The 19,052-nt window shown below is 38.9% G+C and overlaps 1 protein-coding gene across 1 annotated transcript in view; it reads right to left on the reverse strand.

Moving 5' to 3' along the window:
• ENPEP (glutamyl aminopeptidase) overlaps positions 1-19,052 on the reverse strand; it is a gene marked incomplete at both ends in the record, with an annotated part of 59,924 nt that overhangs the window by 27,429 nt on the left and 13,443 nt on the right. The window contains 15 exons of the mRNA XM_084204013.1: positions 1,073-1,210; positions 1,450-1,528; positions 2,306-2,446; positions 4,228-4,398; positions 4,510-4,611; positions 4,713-4,786; positions 5,546-5,696; positions 6,525-6,580; positions 6,699-6,826; positions 8,452-8,531; positions 9,765-9,916; positions 11,099-11,164; positions 12,567-12,632; positions 16,715-16,849; positions 18,477-18,590. Coding sequence (XP_084060139.1) covers positions 1,073-1,210; positions 1,450-1,528; positions 2,306-2,446; positions 4,228-4,398; positions 4,510-4,611; positions 4,713-4,786; positions 5,546-5,696; positions 6,525-6,580; positions 6,699-6,826; positions 8,452-8,531; positions 9,765-9,916; positions 11,099-11,164; positions 12,567-12,632; positions 16,715-16,849; positions 18,477-18,590 — 1,653 coding nt within the window. The remainder of the gene's footprint in view (positions 1-1,072; positions 1,211-1,449; positions 1,529-2,305; positions 2,447-4,227; positions 4,399-4,509; positions 4,612-4,712; positions 4,787-5,545; positions 5,697-6,524; positions 6,581-6,698; positions 6,827-8,451; positions 8,532-9,764; positions 9,917-11,098; positions 11,165-12,566; positions 12,633-16,714; positions 16,850-18,476; positions 18,591-19,052) is intronic.

Here is a 19,052-nt window from a genome sequence, read left to right on the forward strand (position 1 = left end):
CTTCCAGCCTGGGAGAGACAGAGTCGCCCTGATGCTTTCTCCAGCATCACAAGGGCAGAGGGACTTGGGACTGAGAATTCTTTCTTTGCTGTATGTAGTCCTGCAATAGACTCAGTTGCAGCAGTGGGACTCGTCTGACCCCTCTGGGTGCCATTCCCATTTTTTCTGTGTTTTCTCAGAGGAGTTAATAGATTTTTTCCCCCCTCAGAAGTCACTGAAGCTATTATGTACAGCACAGCTGAGCTATGTAACAGCTGTTCTATAACTCATAAAGTTTCATAATTTCATTAGAAAGAGACTGAGATTTCATGTAGATTTTTAAATTTTATTTTTCTATAAGAAAAGAAACAGTAAGTAAAACATGTCTTGTTTGCAGTATTGGCTACCACAAGTTATCTTTTTTTAAAAAAAGATTTAGAAATAAGACAAAAGTAACCAAGACAACCCTTACCCTAAGCTACAGAATCCCAACTAATAACGTTGAAAAAGAAGTGGATAATATTGATCCCTTGTGTACTAGTAGTTAAACTTCAAAAATCAATTGAGAGGAAAGCTTAACTGGCCTTTCTGTAGTATCAGAAAGCAAACCTAAATCCCAGACGTAGAATTTTTATAGCTATGAATATAGGAGATGATTTTCAGACAATGTCAAAACTACTGTTTAATTCCCTTTCCTTCAGGAGAAAGCTCCTATGAGGTGCACTTGGAAAGGAATCCCTGAGTATGCTAGACATACTTCTGTGCAAACCAAGAAGTAGCTTTGTAGAGTGGTGTTCATAAGGAGTGAGACCAGAGTGATCAGCAAGGACACCAGTTTTGCCATCATTTCTGCTATGAATGACTTTCAATCTTTGTCCTGTTTGTTCAGGAAATTCAGCTCTCAGCATATGAAGCTATTCCTGCTAAGCAACTATACCAACATTGCTCTGGCAGTGGTCTCCTGAGTGTTTGTAGAAAAAAATATTAGGTTTTAGTCCTCTAAGGTACCTTAGGTGAGAAATCCACATTGGTAAACATCTTTGAAGATCTGAGTGCCTGATCTTTTTCACAAAGTAAGACTTTGAAGCCTTACTGTACTTTTCAGCCATGATTCTATTTCCTCCTTATTTTCTTTCAGCCATTCAATGTTGCTCTTCACTTGTTCCAGTGTCTGACTCCTGGGCATTTCTCCTGCCCCAGCATTAGGGTATTTTTCAAAGAAATTTTCTATCTGGAAAAGAGAAAATAATTGATGTGAAGTAAATAATGCTGCTATTGGGCAAGCGGCTTTTTACATAGTCAGGGGTAATTCTGACTGGGAGAGATCTATAAGCTCATGCTAGTAGCACTGGAATAGTTTTACAGTTTACTCCTGCTGCTTTAGGCATTTAGAGGATAAAAAATAAGTTTCCTGTCCAGGAGATAGTTAAATATATTGGCTTAAATTCAAGAGAATTGATGTCATCATACCTGCCAAAGCTGGAGCTCTGTGTTGAAGTTTTGGGCAATAGTTACTATTCGACCAAGATATCTGTCATTTATAGTGAATCTAGAAAAAAAATTAATAAAAGATGTTTGATGCAAAACCATAATTATCTGAAGCTTAAACTTCTAATAGTGTTACAATAAAGCAGGTACGCTCAATTTTCAGCATTTCTTGAAATAGCACTCCTACATAATATATGAGCTGTTCTTAAATATGTTTACTAATGGAGTGATCTTTTATGGTGGAATAATTTTTTTAAGTAATTACTGCTTTTCTCAGGCTGGAGGTTAGGAATATTGTGCTCAGCAATACAAAAACTGTCCAGATCACAGCTCTAGGCTTGCAGAGTGCTTTCCTTCTGTGCCCTCGCCAAGCACTCAGAAAGGAGATGGAAGGAGAGATAAGTCACTCAAATATTGAGGAGAAAAGCTACAAGGTTTGTGATTACTTCAACTGCTCATCTGTATGTCTGCTGCTTGCTGTTGCCATTAGAATAATTTTTTTAAAAAAAACCTCCGTTTTATATTGGTATGAAATCAGTTGCAAGAGTGGAGACTTGATTCACTAATTTCTATGCAATAACCAGATTTCTGTGGCCTTGGTAAAACTTTCTCTCCTTGATGACCATTTACTGGTAGTGATCATTTAGGGAAAGAATGGTTTTCAAGTTAGCAACAAAATAGTTTTTCCGCAGCAAATGGATATAATTGTGTTGAATAAGCTTTCAGTTTTCATTTTGCAAAGGTCAGTTATTATAACTGTACAATGAAAACACAAAAAAACATGGCATGCAACAAGATTTACAGGTGGATGTAGTTTCCTATGAGTTCATTAGAGTACCTGTCAACTAAGTACTGCCAGTTCAGTCGTATCCAGTCCCAGGCCATTGTTTTCCCATAGGTGTTATATGAGATGTATCTCAGGACCGTGAACACATCTTGGCTTTTGATGAGGCTGGTGTTGTAAATATATTCCAGATATCTAAGGGAAATGCCATAGGAATCAATGAGAACCATTTCTGAACATGAATATTATTTTTTTTTTTACTACAGTATTTTAAAAGTAAAGCACACAGATGTGAAATTTAACTAGTGTCAAGAGATAATTGTATTGAAATTAATCTTAGTTAGGAATCTCTTTAGCAAAGTAGGTATAGTTTATGTCTCTATTTCTAGCCAAACCTCATTATTATTCCTATATTTTAATGTAGTAGAGAAAACAAGACTGGATCAGTTAGTAGTTCAGCCTCTTATGCCAAGCACCAAGTAGTCCAGACTTTAAAGATCTTACAGGGACCATGAACACATGCACAGGTGGCTTGCTGACATTGACATCTGTGCTGTTTGTTTGGAAACTTTTTCCATACAAAATTAAAATTCATTTGGGCAGAGCATGCCTGCAAGTGCTGCAGCTGTACTTCCAGTTATGGCACAGATGGTTTTGACTGACAGGGTGAAGCACACATGTTTGCAGGGAGATGAGTAGCATGGTCATGGATTCACAGTAGCAGCTGCAGAAGAACATCCTTTCAAGCTGTTGTGTGTTGGGATTAAGAATTGTCTTCTTTTTCCCTATGTGTAATGGACAATTTTGTTCAATCTGTTTGCTCTTCCCTGCTTGTTTGTTATTTTAATAGTAAATTGAGAGACAAGCTTTTACTGCTTTAGGAGGAATTTTTTATTTTCTGCAAATATAGTCTGATCTAGCTAATTAATTCAGGTCTTAATCATGTCAGCCATTAGCTATTTAATGGCTTTAGATTATGGCTGTTGCAGTCACAAGAATTTAGGAATGCAGCTGCTTCCTACCATTAATTTCAATTACTCTAAATCTTATATTTACTCTTTCTGAATCTTTTTGAATCTCCTATACTTCCTTGTTTTACCTCCTTTGAACTTGGAACTCTTTCAAGTAGAGGCTGCTCTATGTTTTGGTATTTAGGTAGGGCTCTAATACAGTGGTGAATTGCCCTGGTGTAGATGTTTGGTTGCATGAGTGCTACATGATACAACAACATGCAAAGTTATCAGATAAGCCTAAAGTAGCCAGTGGGCCTATGCAGGGCAACCACCTGGTGAGATACTTGTCAGACAGTCTGCTGGACCACTCTGGGGAGTATCCAGATTCCTCATCATTGCCATGGCAGCCTGAATTCAACATTTTTTGTTCTAGCTTGAGTACTTCTGCACAGCACCTCAGGGAGCATTGCAAGTTCATGTGGATGCCTTCATAGGACTGTTAATAACAATTGCTCAAGGCTGTTTGCCTAATTTTAGCTAGTTAGAAAGTAGACATCTAAGCTAAACAAACTGGAGGAAATGGAGGGTGACTGACAATACCCCAAAGCAATTCTTTTCATTGATTTTAAGCCCCTTTCCTGGTCTGGGACAAGCAGTGCTTTGTAGGTCTGGCCTCTCTTCATTGATTGAAGAGGAAATGGATGACTAATTTACTCCCTATAATTAACTATTAAGCAACTAAAATTGCACAGGGGGAACACACTGTTGGAAGAGCTGAAGGTTGTTGATTGTATGCAGCAACTACCATGTCTTCAATATCTTTCCACTAAAAGAACAAGGCTTTTTTCCTGCCATAGCACAATCTCAGAGGGGCATGTTAGATAACTGGTCTTGAAAATGCATTGCATTCCTCATGCTGTAATCTGACCAAAATGATAGCACAGAAGAGAGGAAGAGGGGAAAGAGCAAACAGCAACCAATTGCTTCTGTAGGAAAAGAGAAATCTGTGTGTGTTTAAATCACCTGTCCAAAAGGGTGATGTTCCTCACTGATGCTAGGCCATATAGCAGCTTTTCTTTTTCTTGGGCTAATGAAGTTTCTTGGTATTTGTCGAACATGTAATTCCATGATGTCTCATTGCCTGAATTCTGCATCCCATAGCGATATACTATGAGTCGGAGATTTGCAGGAACACTAAAATAAAGAAACGGTACTTAAATATTCTTCCCCCTTTCCTACCTGAGATCAGTGGTGCCCAGTCACATGCTGTGTTCTTCACAAACCACAAAAGATGTGAGTACTCACGTTTCTCCTCGTAACCACCTATCGAAGAGCTGAGAAGCATTGCTCAAAGATTCTGGGTCATTCATACTGCAGGCAAAGTCTAGAACAGATGCACGAAGAAGCCTTGGAAAGAGGGAGAGAGAATGAGAGAGATATTTTCCTACTGCTAACTATTGTTTGAATGCATCAATAACATGAGAAGGAAATAATAAAGATTGTCCCACCTCTGCAAATGGTCTCCAGAATCCTCCCAGCCCAGTTTATCCACAGTTGGTTTTACCAGATTGCGAAAATATTCCTGAAGTAGAAAAAGGGTGTTGTTTACATGTGTAGATTTCTTTAAATAATAATATATATTTAATTTCATAGTTTGTTCTCCTTCATTTTTTTTGAGAACTAGCATCTCTTGAATGAAAAGTAACATGAACAGGCACACACACAATTTTTCCAGATCCCCACAGCATGCCAAGTCTGAATGCTTGCAATACTGATGTGCAGATAGGACAAAGCCAATTTGCTTCTCTCCAACCTTGTCTGTGTTCCCAGATGAAGGCTGGAGTACAGCAAGGACGCACTGCCACAACTGCTTCCCAGAGATGATAGTTCAGGACGTCCTACTTTAGTGACCATTAAATCATGTTCAGTATTTTAGGTCAACTAACAAACCTATTCACTGCCACACAGAGATATAGCCATCCTTTGTGCTGAGGACAGGTGTTTGAGATTTTGCTGCCCTATACATACTTCTTTATTGAATGCAGGACAGCCTTGACTAATAAATACCTGTAACATGCCTTATGGTGACAGATTATAAGACTAATTAGGCACAATGTCTTTTCTCCAAGTGCATGGTCCTGAATGCAGAATCCAAGTAATTCAGATGCCACTATGAAGCAATGTTTAGAGGGTTTTTTTAAGAGAACAGTAATGAAAAGTAAATGTTAATAGTTCAGCATTGCTGAAAATCACTTGAACTTCAGAATTATTCTTGTGAGAGATTCTGAATGATCAGATTCAGTGGTCCCAAGCTGGGTTGGCTTTTATTTTGCTTCATCACCTGAAACAGGGGATAGAGAGTTTTATCATCTTCGAGCATGTTTGCAAGGTAAGTTACAGCTGATATAGCTCTATTCCAAGGTAAATAATCTGTTTCCTTTCCTAGGTATTTTGTGAGTTCCAGGGGAACAGAGTAATTCACAAGTCCAGGTCTGTGGAAGGAGAAAACATAGCTTCTGTTATTTTAATGAATTTGAAGATCTTGCTTCTCCAAAGATATTAGATTTACTATTTACTTTAGAAGGCCTGAAATAGTAAAGTTTGTGAGGGAGAAAGTTGTCTGGAATGTAACTTGGAAGGTGGCTTCCAAAGAGATAACCGAGGATCACTGTTGATCAATGCCTAACTATAGGAGTTGTGCCATTGTGAGAAGACTGCTAGCATTGTGCAGCAGCCCAGTGTGCCTAGAAGTGGGCATGCTTTAACTGACTGACATTAATATCACAAAAAAAGAAAGGAATTGCTGGTTAGCAACATCCTGAAAGTCTCCTGAGGAGACTTAGACTTAGAGGCCGTTACAGATTGCCTAAAATTTATCGGTGTCAGCATGGCTGGGTTTAAGGTCTAGAAGTTTCCAATCAAGTTTCTAAACAGGCTGCTAGCTGAGATGGTAGCTACTCAATGACTTGGTATGCATTGTAGGCAAGCCTCTGCTTTTCTGGATACCTAACCTCTTCTGGAGTGCTTCCATTATTGTTAATAATATGGAGAAAACACCCCTTTCTAACACCTGTGCAACTGAAGCCTGCTTTTTTCTTGCCACGGTACTGAAAGGGAGCATTTCTCATGATTGCAATGGTAATGCAAGTTGACAATTCAAACTTAAATGCAGCCCTTTTGGAGGACAAGATAAAGTAACACAGAATTAAAGCTCATACCAAAGTCAGAAAATTTCCTTCAACCACCTGGGTTGCCTGAATCCTAATTATTAGGCAACAGAAAGTGAAAAATTTGTGTTTCTCAGTAGAGAATTAGTTTACCTTGCTAAAGAAAAAGCGTCATCCAAAATCCCTGCGCGATCAGCAGATGAAAACCTCTGTATGAAAAGAGGAAAAGAGGGATCAAGAATATATAGATTATTTGCAGAAAAACCCCAGCCTCTAGAGACCTCTTATAAGAGACCCACCAGACAGGTTAGACATTACAACACTCACTGTGTGGTTTTGGAGCAGAAGGTTGCTTAAGCTGGCCCAGTGTTGACTATCATAATTCACCCGAAAGAATCCAATGTGGTCTGGATTAACGTTCAGAAAAGTATCAGGAGAAGATGATATTTTAATTCCTACAAAACAAACAGTCATCATTTTGTGCATGTTACATGATGCAGATCTCACTGGAGATTCCTTGACTCCAAACATATTATTTTGTTTTAATGGCTATCAAAATAATTAATTTAAATTATTTTTTTATTTATTTCTAAATGGCTCTGAGTAAAGATGAGTTATTACAGATTTTGATGAATGCCGGCACTTGTCTTACAAAAATGAATTGCAGTAATTACTTGGGGTAGCTAGTTTGTTACATTTGAAAGGGAGTCATTGTGAGTAGGATGAGGATGGTGAGACTTAGTGTCATTGTAAGAAATAAAAAATTGCAAAGAAGTAGTTCTTGCAAATATATATTTTTAAACATTTTTCATCCTCATGTGCACTATTAAAGTTCTCATATTTTATCTTCCATTAGTTTCATTTTTCAGTTTGTTTATCTTTTCTTTCCTGTACTCTTCTTTGATTCTATTTTTGTAGCTGTTGATAGAAGATTTACAAAATAGGCTGAGACTTCATGCAAGCACTCATGCTTAAGAATTTTCCCATTAAAAATGAATACTTGAAAATGTTTCTTTATCAGAAGCTTGGCCTGGTCCAGTTCGTGATGCTACTTAGGAAAATTTTTCCATTTCATATTGAAAACCATGGTATTGAATCTCTGTTTTGAGGGTGTCTGTAGTTAAAAGCATGTTTCTGTTTGGATGTTACATACAAAGTATTTCTAAAGAATTTTTTTCCTACAGTTGCTGTTTGCCCTGCAAGACAGAAATTTTGTGAATGTAGAAGTAAGCACCTAATCAAGACTTTGCATGATTTGTTAAGTTAATAGCCCCTTGCAGCTCTCAGATCATGTGGAAATCAGAGAAAGAAAATTTCTTTGTGTTAACTTCTGACTTGTATCATGACATAAGATATTTTTTTGTTTGCTATTGCATGGATACTAAAAGCAACCAGGTTAAAAAAAAAATCACCCCAGAACAAAAGACAAATTGCATTTAAAAAAAGTAAGAAACAAGTACAAGAAAACATGAGCCAATTGTAATATTTTTGAAATTCAATGGGATGTAATTTAAAATCTGAAAAAAGTCAGTAATTTTTTCCCACAATTTTGTGCACTGGAGGTGTAGTAGAAGAAATTCAGATTTGACTGCATAATAGAACAATGATCAAAAAGAACCATGTAGGAATTATCTCAGTTTGCAAATCAGCATAAGAAAAAGTGATTAATCATTTGTAGTTCTTTTTCTTTAATTGAACTGAAGTTGCCAGTTTACCATGCCACACAAGCATTCATCAGCCTCCCACTTCTCTTTTCTTGGACTGGACAATGGCCATATCTAACCCAAATTGATTTTAGTGCATTATAATTAAGAGTATGCATAGATATTTCCTTGAATAGGACTGTATTTAAGATGCTTAAGCACTATACTGAAACTGAGTCTAAATTGACATCATGTTTGTACAGGGGAAATAGTAATCTTATCACTGAAATTACTAGCAACTCCAGTACAACCAAGATGTGTGCTAGCTCCTGGACCTGAAAACTGCAAAGTATGAAAGTTCATTCTGTGCTCTGTTTTTTGTAAATTATACGGTTAAGTTTCTTCCATTCATTATCCTTAAAAGAGAAGACATTTACCTGTAGAATCTGATGCATTGTAGAAAGTATAATCTGATGAATCACCAAGCTTAAATTTGACTGGTATATTCCATTTGTAACTGAAATTATTTAATGGGAAAGAAAGTAAAATTACATTTGAAGCCAAATAGTAACAAACCCCCTCCAATATGTCTTTGTTTGTTTGTTTATTTTAATGCTTAAATCTTGTTTTTTGAAGCTGACTTCTGCTTATGAACATATACATTTCCTAAATAATTTCAGGCAATATTCTACCAGTATACAAAGCAATTGATTTAGTAAAAGATGATTTTATGTCAATAACTGGCGTCAAGGTTGATGTGTCTAGGGCTTTGTGCTGACACTAGTTAATCTTTGCTATGCTGACTTGAAATAAATGGTTAAATATTACAGAAGTTTTTTTACAGATGGAAAAAATGAAAGAGTTTAAGCAACCACTGTAATACAGTTAATAGGGCTTCTTGCCTTTTGTAGCCTATTTTTCTTCTCCAAGACAATCCTAATTCCTTCATTAAAAAGCACTGGGAGGCAAATGCAACCTTACCTCTTGCTCCTCAGTTCCTTGTATATCTTAATTGGGTAGGTGCAGATTCCTCACTCCAGGGCATGCCCAGGACAAAGATGAGAAATTTGGGCAGGAATAGGGCCACAGCACAGCCTGACCAAGGCTGTGCCCAGGTAATCAGGGATGTGGGACAGCAGAGCATGCTGTGAGTGTAATGTCAGCCGCCTGCATAGGGCTGCTAAAATTATCAAGCCCTTTTGAGCAGTCAGCTGCTGTTCCATATTAGTATATTATACTTCATCCCAGGGAGATTTCCCCTTGGTGACAAGTGCTATGGGAAATATATGTCATCTTTATAACCCTGGGTTAAATAAATGGTCACTAACTTTCAGAAAATAAAAAAAAATAAGGTTATGGTATCTCTTCCTACCTCCAGGAAGAAAGATTTATTGTTTTGTATCTCCTAAACAAAATATCTTACCAGGTTTATACAATTCTTGTGTATAAATTTTTTATACTTGTTTTACTTGTTCTTTTTTGGAGCTTACTATGATGGAATTTAGAAAGGTATTGTGTTTCCCAAGAGAAAACCCATATAGGTTTTTGGGGTTTTGTTTGTTTATTTGTGGGTGGGTTTTTTTGTTGTTTTCATTTTTTGGGTTTTTTTGGGTTTGGGTTTTTTTTTTTTTTCATTTGGGTTTTTTGGTTTGTTTTGGTTTTTCTAACTTATTTTTGTAAATGCATTTAATGAGGTACATTTAACTTAGTTTCTACCTGGTTTGAATCAACATTTGCAGTAGGAACTTACCCAAGATCAGAAGGAGGATGAGAAGCATTTGCACTGGGATCCAAAAGAAAACGTTTTTGTGTGAATACTGAATTATCTCCCATCTCCAAAACGGGGTAACCCATCTGCATAGTCCATGTGTCCATGACTTCCTTCACAGGTTTATTACTTGCCTGTGAATGATGGAAGAAGGTTGTAGTGAAAATGGAAATTCAGTCCTAAGTGGAAAAAAAATATCTCTGGTATTAAGAAAAAGAAAAGCAGAAAGGGGCAGAGGAAAGAGCATGTTCAGGACAAAAAAAATCCTCCATTAAATTCTTTTATGGTGCTTGTCATTGAAGAAAGAAATTATTTGGAAACTTGAACACCCACAGAAGAAATGAGAAATGTGTAGGCAGGAGATTGGCCAGTAACATGGACAAGAAATACTGAGGAACCTTTGAGGCCCCTAGCATGCTCTCTCAATTTTTTTCTGACAGAAAAACGGAACAGGACAGAAAGGACACAGTGGGATTTTTAAAGGCAGAAGCCTCCTTGCAGCATGTCCTGTTTTGAGTGTGAAGGAAGAGCCAGTATTAACCTCCAGCAGCTGCACCAATGTAAAATTTGATTCATTCTGTGAACCCTGAACATCTGTCCTAGGAACTAAAGATGAAGAAAGCTGTCACTACTTCCCGAGGATGCCACCTGTGAAAGAAGTGACCTAGGGTCACTTCTAGTGTTTCCTTCTCCAGATGAGGTAGATGATGTAAAGATGCAAAGCACTAGAGCTGCTGAGTAGGAAGAAATCTGGGGTTGGAAGAAAAGGAAATTATATCAGGGAAGAACCTGACAGTATGCCAGCATAATGGGGGGTAATGAGATAGATGAAAAAAAAATAGTCCAGCCTCAAGGAACAGGAAAGATCAGAAAATGGTGGCACAGATGATAACCCAACTGGGACTCAGAAGCTAGAGAACCAAAATTACTTGGGAACTGATACTACTGAGAGCTTTCAAACACCTGAATCTGGAGAGAGAAAAGAGACAGTATGGGGTGCATGATGGTGGATGAGAGATGTTTACACACATGAAATGAGTTTGAGTTGCAGGGGGAATGTTTCAGTAGCAGTGTGTTTGTTAGCAAGGCCTCCTTTCTTGGTTCTTATTCCACTCCCACAGCCTTATGCAAAAAAAAAAAAAAAAAAAAAAAAAAAAAGAAGAGAGAAATATACTGGAAATACACTGAGAGGCTGCCTAGTTTGTGATCTCTCATTGACAGAAGAGCTACAGAATATTAAAAGTTTGAGAAACTGAAATCTGTGGGTGAGATATGAAACATTTATTAGCCGGGGTTTGGGTGGATGCAAAACACACCTCTTCCAGAGCTTCCCAAAATTGTTGTGTCTTGGCATTCTGGAAATGGTGTTTCTTCAAATATGCCTAGAGAGAGATGGAAGACCGTGAAAATACTACCAGTGTTTCTTGTTTGCCTATGAAAACAATACACATATTCAGTTGTACAGGGATACAGAGAATACATCTCAGTTGCACAAAGTATCCCCACATGGGTGGTAGCACTGTGAGTGGGAGATTAAATGGATCAGTATTCAGCTGATGAAATTCCTTTGCTGTCTAATGCAACCCACAACACCAAAAGTCAGCATTTTCCAGAGTGACTTGTTAGTAAGAAATAAATTTTTATTTGAAGATTTCTTTGTGTTTTGTTTAAATGGACACCACTATACCCTGCTGCAAATTCCTGACTAATGTAAGAGGCTGGTTAGCAGGAGGAAGATATTTAATAAGATTTCATTACCTGTAGACTCAGAGTGGAAGTAGGAAAGTCTAGTCACCTCTAAGTTTTGATCAAAACGATTCTTACATGGAATAATGGTGTTCAGTAAAGAGTTTGCAATGCCTAAACCTTATTCCCAACCTGTGTCTTCTCGGCTGCTTGGCGGGTGTTTTCCTACCCTGCCACCTGCTCCCGGTGGTGTTTAGTCAGTAGATGGTGCTGTTTGTTTCGCTGTTGGCCACAGCTGCCTACCTTAGCGCTCCTGGAGGCACTGAGCAGAAGGGAAGGGCTCTTGGAGAAAAGGTGTCTGTATTTTCCCATCTTGGGTAACTGTTCTGATTGAATAAGTGAAAGGGGGAGTAAAGGAAAATACAACAATCTTGTAGCAGCCCATAAACGTGCTCTTCGTGAGAGAGGGAAGTAAGAAAAATGCAGTAAGCCTGCACTGTAATGCTTGTTACCAGTGTCTGCTCAGAATAAAGGACAGACAAGCTTTCTCCTTCTGGGATGGCTCCTTTCTCCCATTTTGTCATTTTGTAGCACCACGTTTTTCCTCCACAAGAAAGGAATATGAACTGCGCAATATGTCTCTTTTCTTCTCCCTATTACCTTCACTTTTCAGGGCTGGGCGTCCCTGCATCAGGGCACAGATGAGCTGATGGCTCTAAGAGTGTCTGTCCCTACATGTCAGCCTTGTGTGGGTTGGAGGATTGTGGCCATAGGAAGCCACAGACACACTTTACAGCAGAATGAGGGTATCCCAGATGACAACAGGATAATAGTGGGGTGTAGGAGGTTTTTCCACTGAAAGCTGTCAGGAATTTAGGTCCTCACTGTCTCACTATCAAATCTTTATGCTATTCACATTCCTGCTTCTGTGGGAGCATGGAACTTCTTCCCCTCCACGTTGTCCACTCAGTACTGAAATCCACTAAGTACTTTTGCTACCAGTACCAGGATCTCTGATATTCACTTTTTGAATAATGGTTTTGCTACTGTCACATGAAGATGGGATGTATGTCTGGCAGGTTTTGGTGCCACCTTTACCTGACAGCCTTTCTGGAAGAGATCTGGTGTAATCCAGTCTTGAATCATTCTGAGGATTGATGCACCCTGAGGAAAAATGGAAAAGGGAGAAGGTCAATCCACACTGCTCTAACATGATTTTCATTCATCTAAAAGGCAGCATGTGAATGAGTATTTTATAAAGCAAAAATAGAAATCATCCATCAGACTAAGGAAGTGGTTTTTTTACTTCCTTTGTGGGATAGCATGCCTACCTGGTGGAGCTTAAATCTGGATGTGAGAAGGAGTCTTTAGTTGTAATCAGACACTTGTTCCTATGTTCAGGTCCTGATCACTGCTGCTGCAGCTTACTGTCCTGCCACTCTACCAGTTTGTGTGAGCAGAGCTCCCTGTTTCTTGTTGAACAGGACAGGGGTGAGGGCAGCTGGAGACTACCCCTGTCAGGAGAACAGCCTGAGAGAGGCAGTGACTTCAGATGAACACACAACAGGAAGGGAACTCTAAAAATGCTGCAAATTTGGGGCTTTACAGGTTGGGTATGCCATTTGAAGATAAGGAATGAGATTTGTTGAGGACTAGTGTAAGAGCTCTGGCCTCTAAAGCAGGCTAGAATTGGAATCAGAGGAGTTGCTAACTGGGACGTCACAGAAAATAACCCAAACAATTAGGACCTTGAAAAAAGAAAGATACAAAAGGCAGACAGGAGAGAGAAGTAGAAGAGCCATGTGGAACAAAGAACCGAGTGTATGCAAAATAATGAAGAAAAAAAAAAGGAGTGCAAACTCCATCTAAGATGCAAAATACAATTTTAGGATTAGCATGTTTTCATTTTCTGAGCTAAATCAAGGGGCAGCTTAGAGCCTAATGTTATGGATAGTTTAAAAATCCAGTTGCCCCATGAAAACAAGAATATTATCTGAATTCTCAGTAAATCCTGTTTCCTCTATTTATGTGTCTGAGAATAACAACTAGATGAGTCATGGCAGAGGGACTGTTTGAACAGATATGCCTCAAACTGCTTTCCAGGCTATTGTTGGTGAGTCGAGGTGGTCAGCAGATGACTGTTTTCTGATACAGAAATCTGATGTGTTTGCTATGGAATATGCTCAAAACCAATTCAGTAACATTTAGAACAGATATCTATTAGTGGTAATCCTAAAGCTGCTTAATGATCAGTGGTGATCATAAGGCCACGAGTATGCGCTAGGGAACCTCAGTTCCTCAGCTTTGTTTCTCAGCCTCTTCTTACCTGATATCACCACTCAGAAACCATTCTCTCCCATTTATATTAAAAGCCAAAGTACAAATACAGACTTATAAATGATTTGGTAAGAGTGGAGACTTCTTTTGCTTTAAAATGCAGTGTATAGTTAGTCACTTGCACCTTCTACTATTATTTTTCAGTCTCTTCCCCCCTCTCTTGTCATTCCTCTGTAGTCCATGATGGAGTGTGTTTGAGAAAAAGTCATCCTAACAAAAATCACTGATTATAGGAACACCAGTATTTTAATAACTACCATTTCTTACAACTATTTGGGGAGGCTCAGGAAAGTGACCTTAATTTGACTAGCTGACATTCTCTGATGGGGGTATAGGGGGGAGTCTTTTATCAACACCCACATAATTTCATAGTGATTGCCAAGTATGTGGCAAGATTTGTTTGTGGCAGAAATGTGGAAGATTGATCCTAAACTTCTGTAGCTGGGAAGTTCCAAAACTATGGGGGTCCAAGAACAAATTTCTAACAGAACATATTTAAGACAAAAAAAAATCACTGATACTTTAATGAAACCATTCAAAACAAGAGAGAGGCTTAAACTGGGAAAGAGATGAGATGCAAATATTTTTTAAAAGCAGATTAAAACAATTATGTACATTAATTGTTTACTCACCAGCTCTACTCTAGTAGAGCTTTCCTAGGCCTATAATGCCCTATCAATCCCACAGCAGTTAGAGGATCTTGTACAGAATACACTGCAATGACTCCATAGACCCTTAGGCAATTCATTAGAGTCTTAGGATTGGATAAACTCTCTGGTTGTTCTGGTAAGACTAACAGAGAGCATTCCAAATTATGCTTTATTTGTTTAGCGATGAATATTATCATGAGAAGATGGTTTTAAAAAGAAAAATACAAAAGAGAAGCCAAAATAAAGCCCAAAAGAAACAAGCTAATTTTGTCACGCATTTATATATAAATACCAACAGTAATTTGAGCTAAATCTACGCAAAGACTTTCTCTTTCAAGCCAAATTATAACCCAAGCCAAATTATATCCCAAGCAAACTGTTCCCAAACAATGCACAAGACCTCAAGTGTTTTTGCTTAAAAAAATGAGTTCATGTCGTAATTATCTAGGCACAAAGAGATGAGTAAAACTAGGATTTTTTTTTCTCCATTGTTTTTACAGACCCTGCAAAAGTATGTCTCTTACTTAGCTCACCACTAAAATAGATTTTGATCCAATGTATTTGATTTAGCTCTGTATATTTCGTGACTTTTGTTAGTTTGATTTAAAAACTGTTACACAATGCGGGTTTTTACGTGGTTTATGGTTTGACTGTGAGGCATTTATGATGCAATAAATACTGGTTGTATTGTTGGATAGAGAATTTAACAATTGAAAATAGAAAACTGATGAAAATGGATGGATCAAGTCTGGCTAATAAAAGTAGTATCTATAGTTACAGACTGTTGCACAACTGAAGTTAAAGTCAATGCAATATATACTGTATGTTTAGCTGATAATGGGAGCTTGGAGGGAAAGCAACAAGTAGTATTTAATAATGCTGGATTTTGTGTGTTCAGTGCAAGTGTCTTACGGCATCAGATAGGGAACACTGACAGAGTCATATAAGAAGCTGCCAATAAAAATATGGTGTATCAGGTTCAGAAGCAGCATGAGAGATGGCTGGTTGAGGAGAAGAGTGACAGAATTGTTTCTTCCTATGGGCTTGTCTCTTGATGCACTGCAGAAAGCAACTGGAGGGAACAGTGTTGTTGGGGGCCTTGAGGCAAGAGACTCCCCTGGTTAGATTCAGGGGGGCCTCTGTTCCAAGTCTAAGGCTTGTCTACGGACAAAGTGGCTTTGGCTACATCTGATATGGAGAGAGAGAAGCTGGCCTCAGCCCCCTAGGCTGGGTCTTCAAAGTGGGGCTCCTCAGCATGGCTGCTGGTGTCCCTCATGCTCTGGACCTCACAGCACTTTCCCACAAGCACTGATCTCCAGGCTGCCATCCCACACAGCAAGTACTACAGAGGCCACGGGCTACCGAAGGCCTCTGTGTGTCCTGGTCAAAGCAGTGGTTGGATGACTCCAGCATTCCAGTTGTCTCTCTGCTCAGACAGACCCAAGTTATCCTTCCAGCTAGCTCCTTAGGGAGTCTTTATAGGCACAGGTCCTCACTGCCACACTCTGGGATGGGAATGAGCAAAAATCTTATCAAATGCTTAATGGAGTGTCTGCTACCACCTCCTGGGCTATTGGAATATTGTACTCCAATGCACTCCTGAGCTCCACAACTTTCAGTGAAATGTGGAGCTAACTTATCTCTCAGTTTAAGCCACTGCCAGTAGAGGCTGGTGTAGCCCATCTTTGCGTAGGTTTTTTGGGTGGCTGGGATACTGGGAGCAACTTGGGATAAAAAATCACTTTCCTGTTTTCACTGCTTGGTTCCCTGCATTGCTTCCTCAAAACAGAAGTTATGCTGGCCTGCCTGTGTGATGGAGAAGTGACAGAAAGGATACCTGGAACTCTGCCCTTGCCTCCTCTACTGTTGTGTTAGATTATGAGCCTTGACATAACTGGGCTGCATCAGCCCGAGGTGATGGGAGCGGGATGTGATTAGTACCTGGTTTAGTTTAATTTTAAACCCAGCACTCTAGTGGCAGAGACCGGTGACACTGTGCTTTGCCTGCATCACTGCATGCTGTGAGCAGACCTGCATGGTGCACAGTGGCTGATGGGGCTCTGGCTGCTCTGCTCCTCTCACAGCTGCTTTTAACTGTATTGTCACTGACTGCAGTTGGCAACATCCCAGAACAAAGATCTGCACAGACACAGCTCAGGTGAGTTGGGAGTCCTGATTATGAGCACCCCTGACTTTTATCTCCTCTCTAAAGTTGCCCCTTCCTTTTACATCCAAAGTCACAACAGAAGGATGTCCTACCTTACTGTAGGATATCCCGTCAAACACAGAAGTGATCTCAGCTGGAGATGACACAGTGGTTACAATTGGGTGGGAAGACAGCAAAGAGTCATCCTTCAGTACAGGAAGCACATCCTCAATTAAAACCTGTTCAGACTGAGAAAGAGAAGACGTTAGAATGGAAACAAAGGCAGAAGTAAATGTCTACTTCTCAAATAAGTAGCTTGAACTTCAACTTCTCTAGGCAATTTGAAATAGAATGAAATCTCATGCCTCTAAAGAAGGACTTGCAAACTCTTGCTTTACATCTGAGAGGGCAGGGATACAATTTCTCCTTAACTAAGAGAAATTGCCTTTTTCAGATCCTGTTTTCCTGTGTGTATCCTAACACAGACACACCCATCCCACCCTCCCTTGCCCCCAGTAGGGCAAAAAGAGTAGCCTGTGTTACCAATTTCAGAAGTGGGACAATATTTACAAAGCATTATGGTCTCCTTTTACAAAAGAGGAGCTGGGTAGGAAGGGAGGGAGGGAAAAAGGAGGTAGTGTTCCCCATCCTAAGTCTTAAATGTTCTTTTAAATTTATTTGAATTTTTTAAAAAAATTAACTACCCAACAGTTAAAATCCCCTTATTTGCTAATCAATATTGACCAAAAAAAGACTAAAATTCAATTTAGCTTTCCTCTTCTAATACCTACTAGGATAACATTGAAATGTCTTAGATCTTAGGTTAATATAATATCTAGATATAAAAAGGACTTTTGTATTTTAAACTCAGTAATTAGATTTTTTCTTACATAGTTAGGACCACAGATCTTCTACTTTAAAGTGTAAAAGTGACCCAGGAAATTATTCTGTTCTTAGCCTCTCTGCAGGGAGAGAGGTAGGGAAAACAACAAGTATGCACTGCCTGTTTCTAAAGTCACTAGGGTCAGGAGATAGTAGATTTTAACAGGTTCAACCTATGTGAAACCTACTCTGCTCCCTTCCACGGGCATATGTTGTGAATATCTTAGCACCCAGAACCTCATTATACCTGGACAGATGGGGAAAATAAGTATGCTCTGTGCTATCACATCTGTTTGGGAGGGGAGGAAGGAAGGAGCAAGAAAACTCCCTTTATTCACAGAATATAATGCCTCTTTAAGGTTAACTTCTTTGCAACACCCTTAAAGTGTCTGGAGCTGGCACAGTTAGCACTTGGGCTATCCACTGTCACTACCTATTTTTGCACTGTACAGAACAGAGATTGTCTGAGTTGGAGCATTTGAAAGGACACTAACAATGCTGGCAGAAGCTGAATGGGAGTCCACTATTTTCCTTGATAATAGCTCAAGCTGTGGGGCTCAAGCAGGTTCCCAACCCTTACCAAATTAGATAGCAATCCTAAATCCTATGAAGAGAGTACAGCCCAACAAAATAAATACAGGAAAATCTCCATCTTTCAGAGTTAGACCTTTAAGCAACCCTGCAAAACTGTTGAGACTCTTTCCAGAACCCACCTAGGTGTTACTTGTCATAATAGCTGAACACTTGACTCACTTTTTAAAAAAAAATGACTCTTCCCTGCAGACTGAAGGTTCACAAAGTTTACTTTGACTAGCTTCAGACCATGACATAGGTAGGTGAAAAACTTAGACCAACTTTTTCTTTATGTTGCACCACACTATGTTAGTTTTCTATAAATATACTTTATGTCTTCATCATCCTTGTCTAAATTTTACTCCCTTCCAAAATGTTTCTCCCAGCCCCGCCAACCCTCCATAAGTCAGAAATAATTACCATTTTCCAATCTGGTTCTGCTGCATTTGCTCCCAGGAACTCAAAATAACTGGCAAATCCTTCATTTAGCCACAAATCATCCCACCAGTCCATGGTTACAATATTTCCAAACCACTACAATTATAAACATAAAGATGTAGGTTTAGATAAATAGTACATGTACATTTCAGTATCTCACATCTGCATATTTGATTTGTTTACTTTTCTTCCTGCTGCCAGATGAAAATTATCATAATTCTGGGGTTTGAATAGGAATGAAGGCCTTGCCTTGTGTTAAAATACCACTTTTATTATAAAATTACATATTACTCGGGAGATTGCTAATGATTCATGTGCCACTGAAAATATTTTTAGTTTCTTCCTCTTGATTTGATGATTTCTGCTTTTAAGGATATGTTTTCAGACAGCCTCCACAGTGTGTAAGTGTTCTTGTTTGCCTGCCCAAAAGAGACATCTGCACACGTAAATTAGTTTCTCTAAGACATTTTAGACAGATTTTCACAAACTGCCTGACAGTCTGGACCCAAGCATCTAACTTCCTGAGAAAATTTCCAAGGCAGTAGTCATGGTATTTTA

This window comes from Fringilla coelebs, assembly GCF_963513975.1.
Source record: "Fringilla coelebs genome assembly, chromosome: 4".
Classification (NCBI taxonomy): domain Eukaryota; kingdom Metazoa; phylum Chordata; class Aves; order Passeriformes; family Fringillidae; genus Fringilla; species Fringilla coelebs.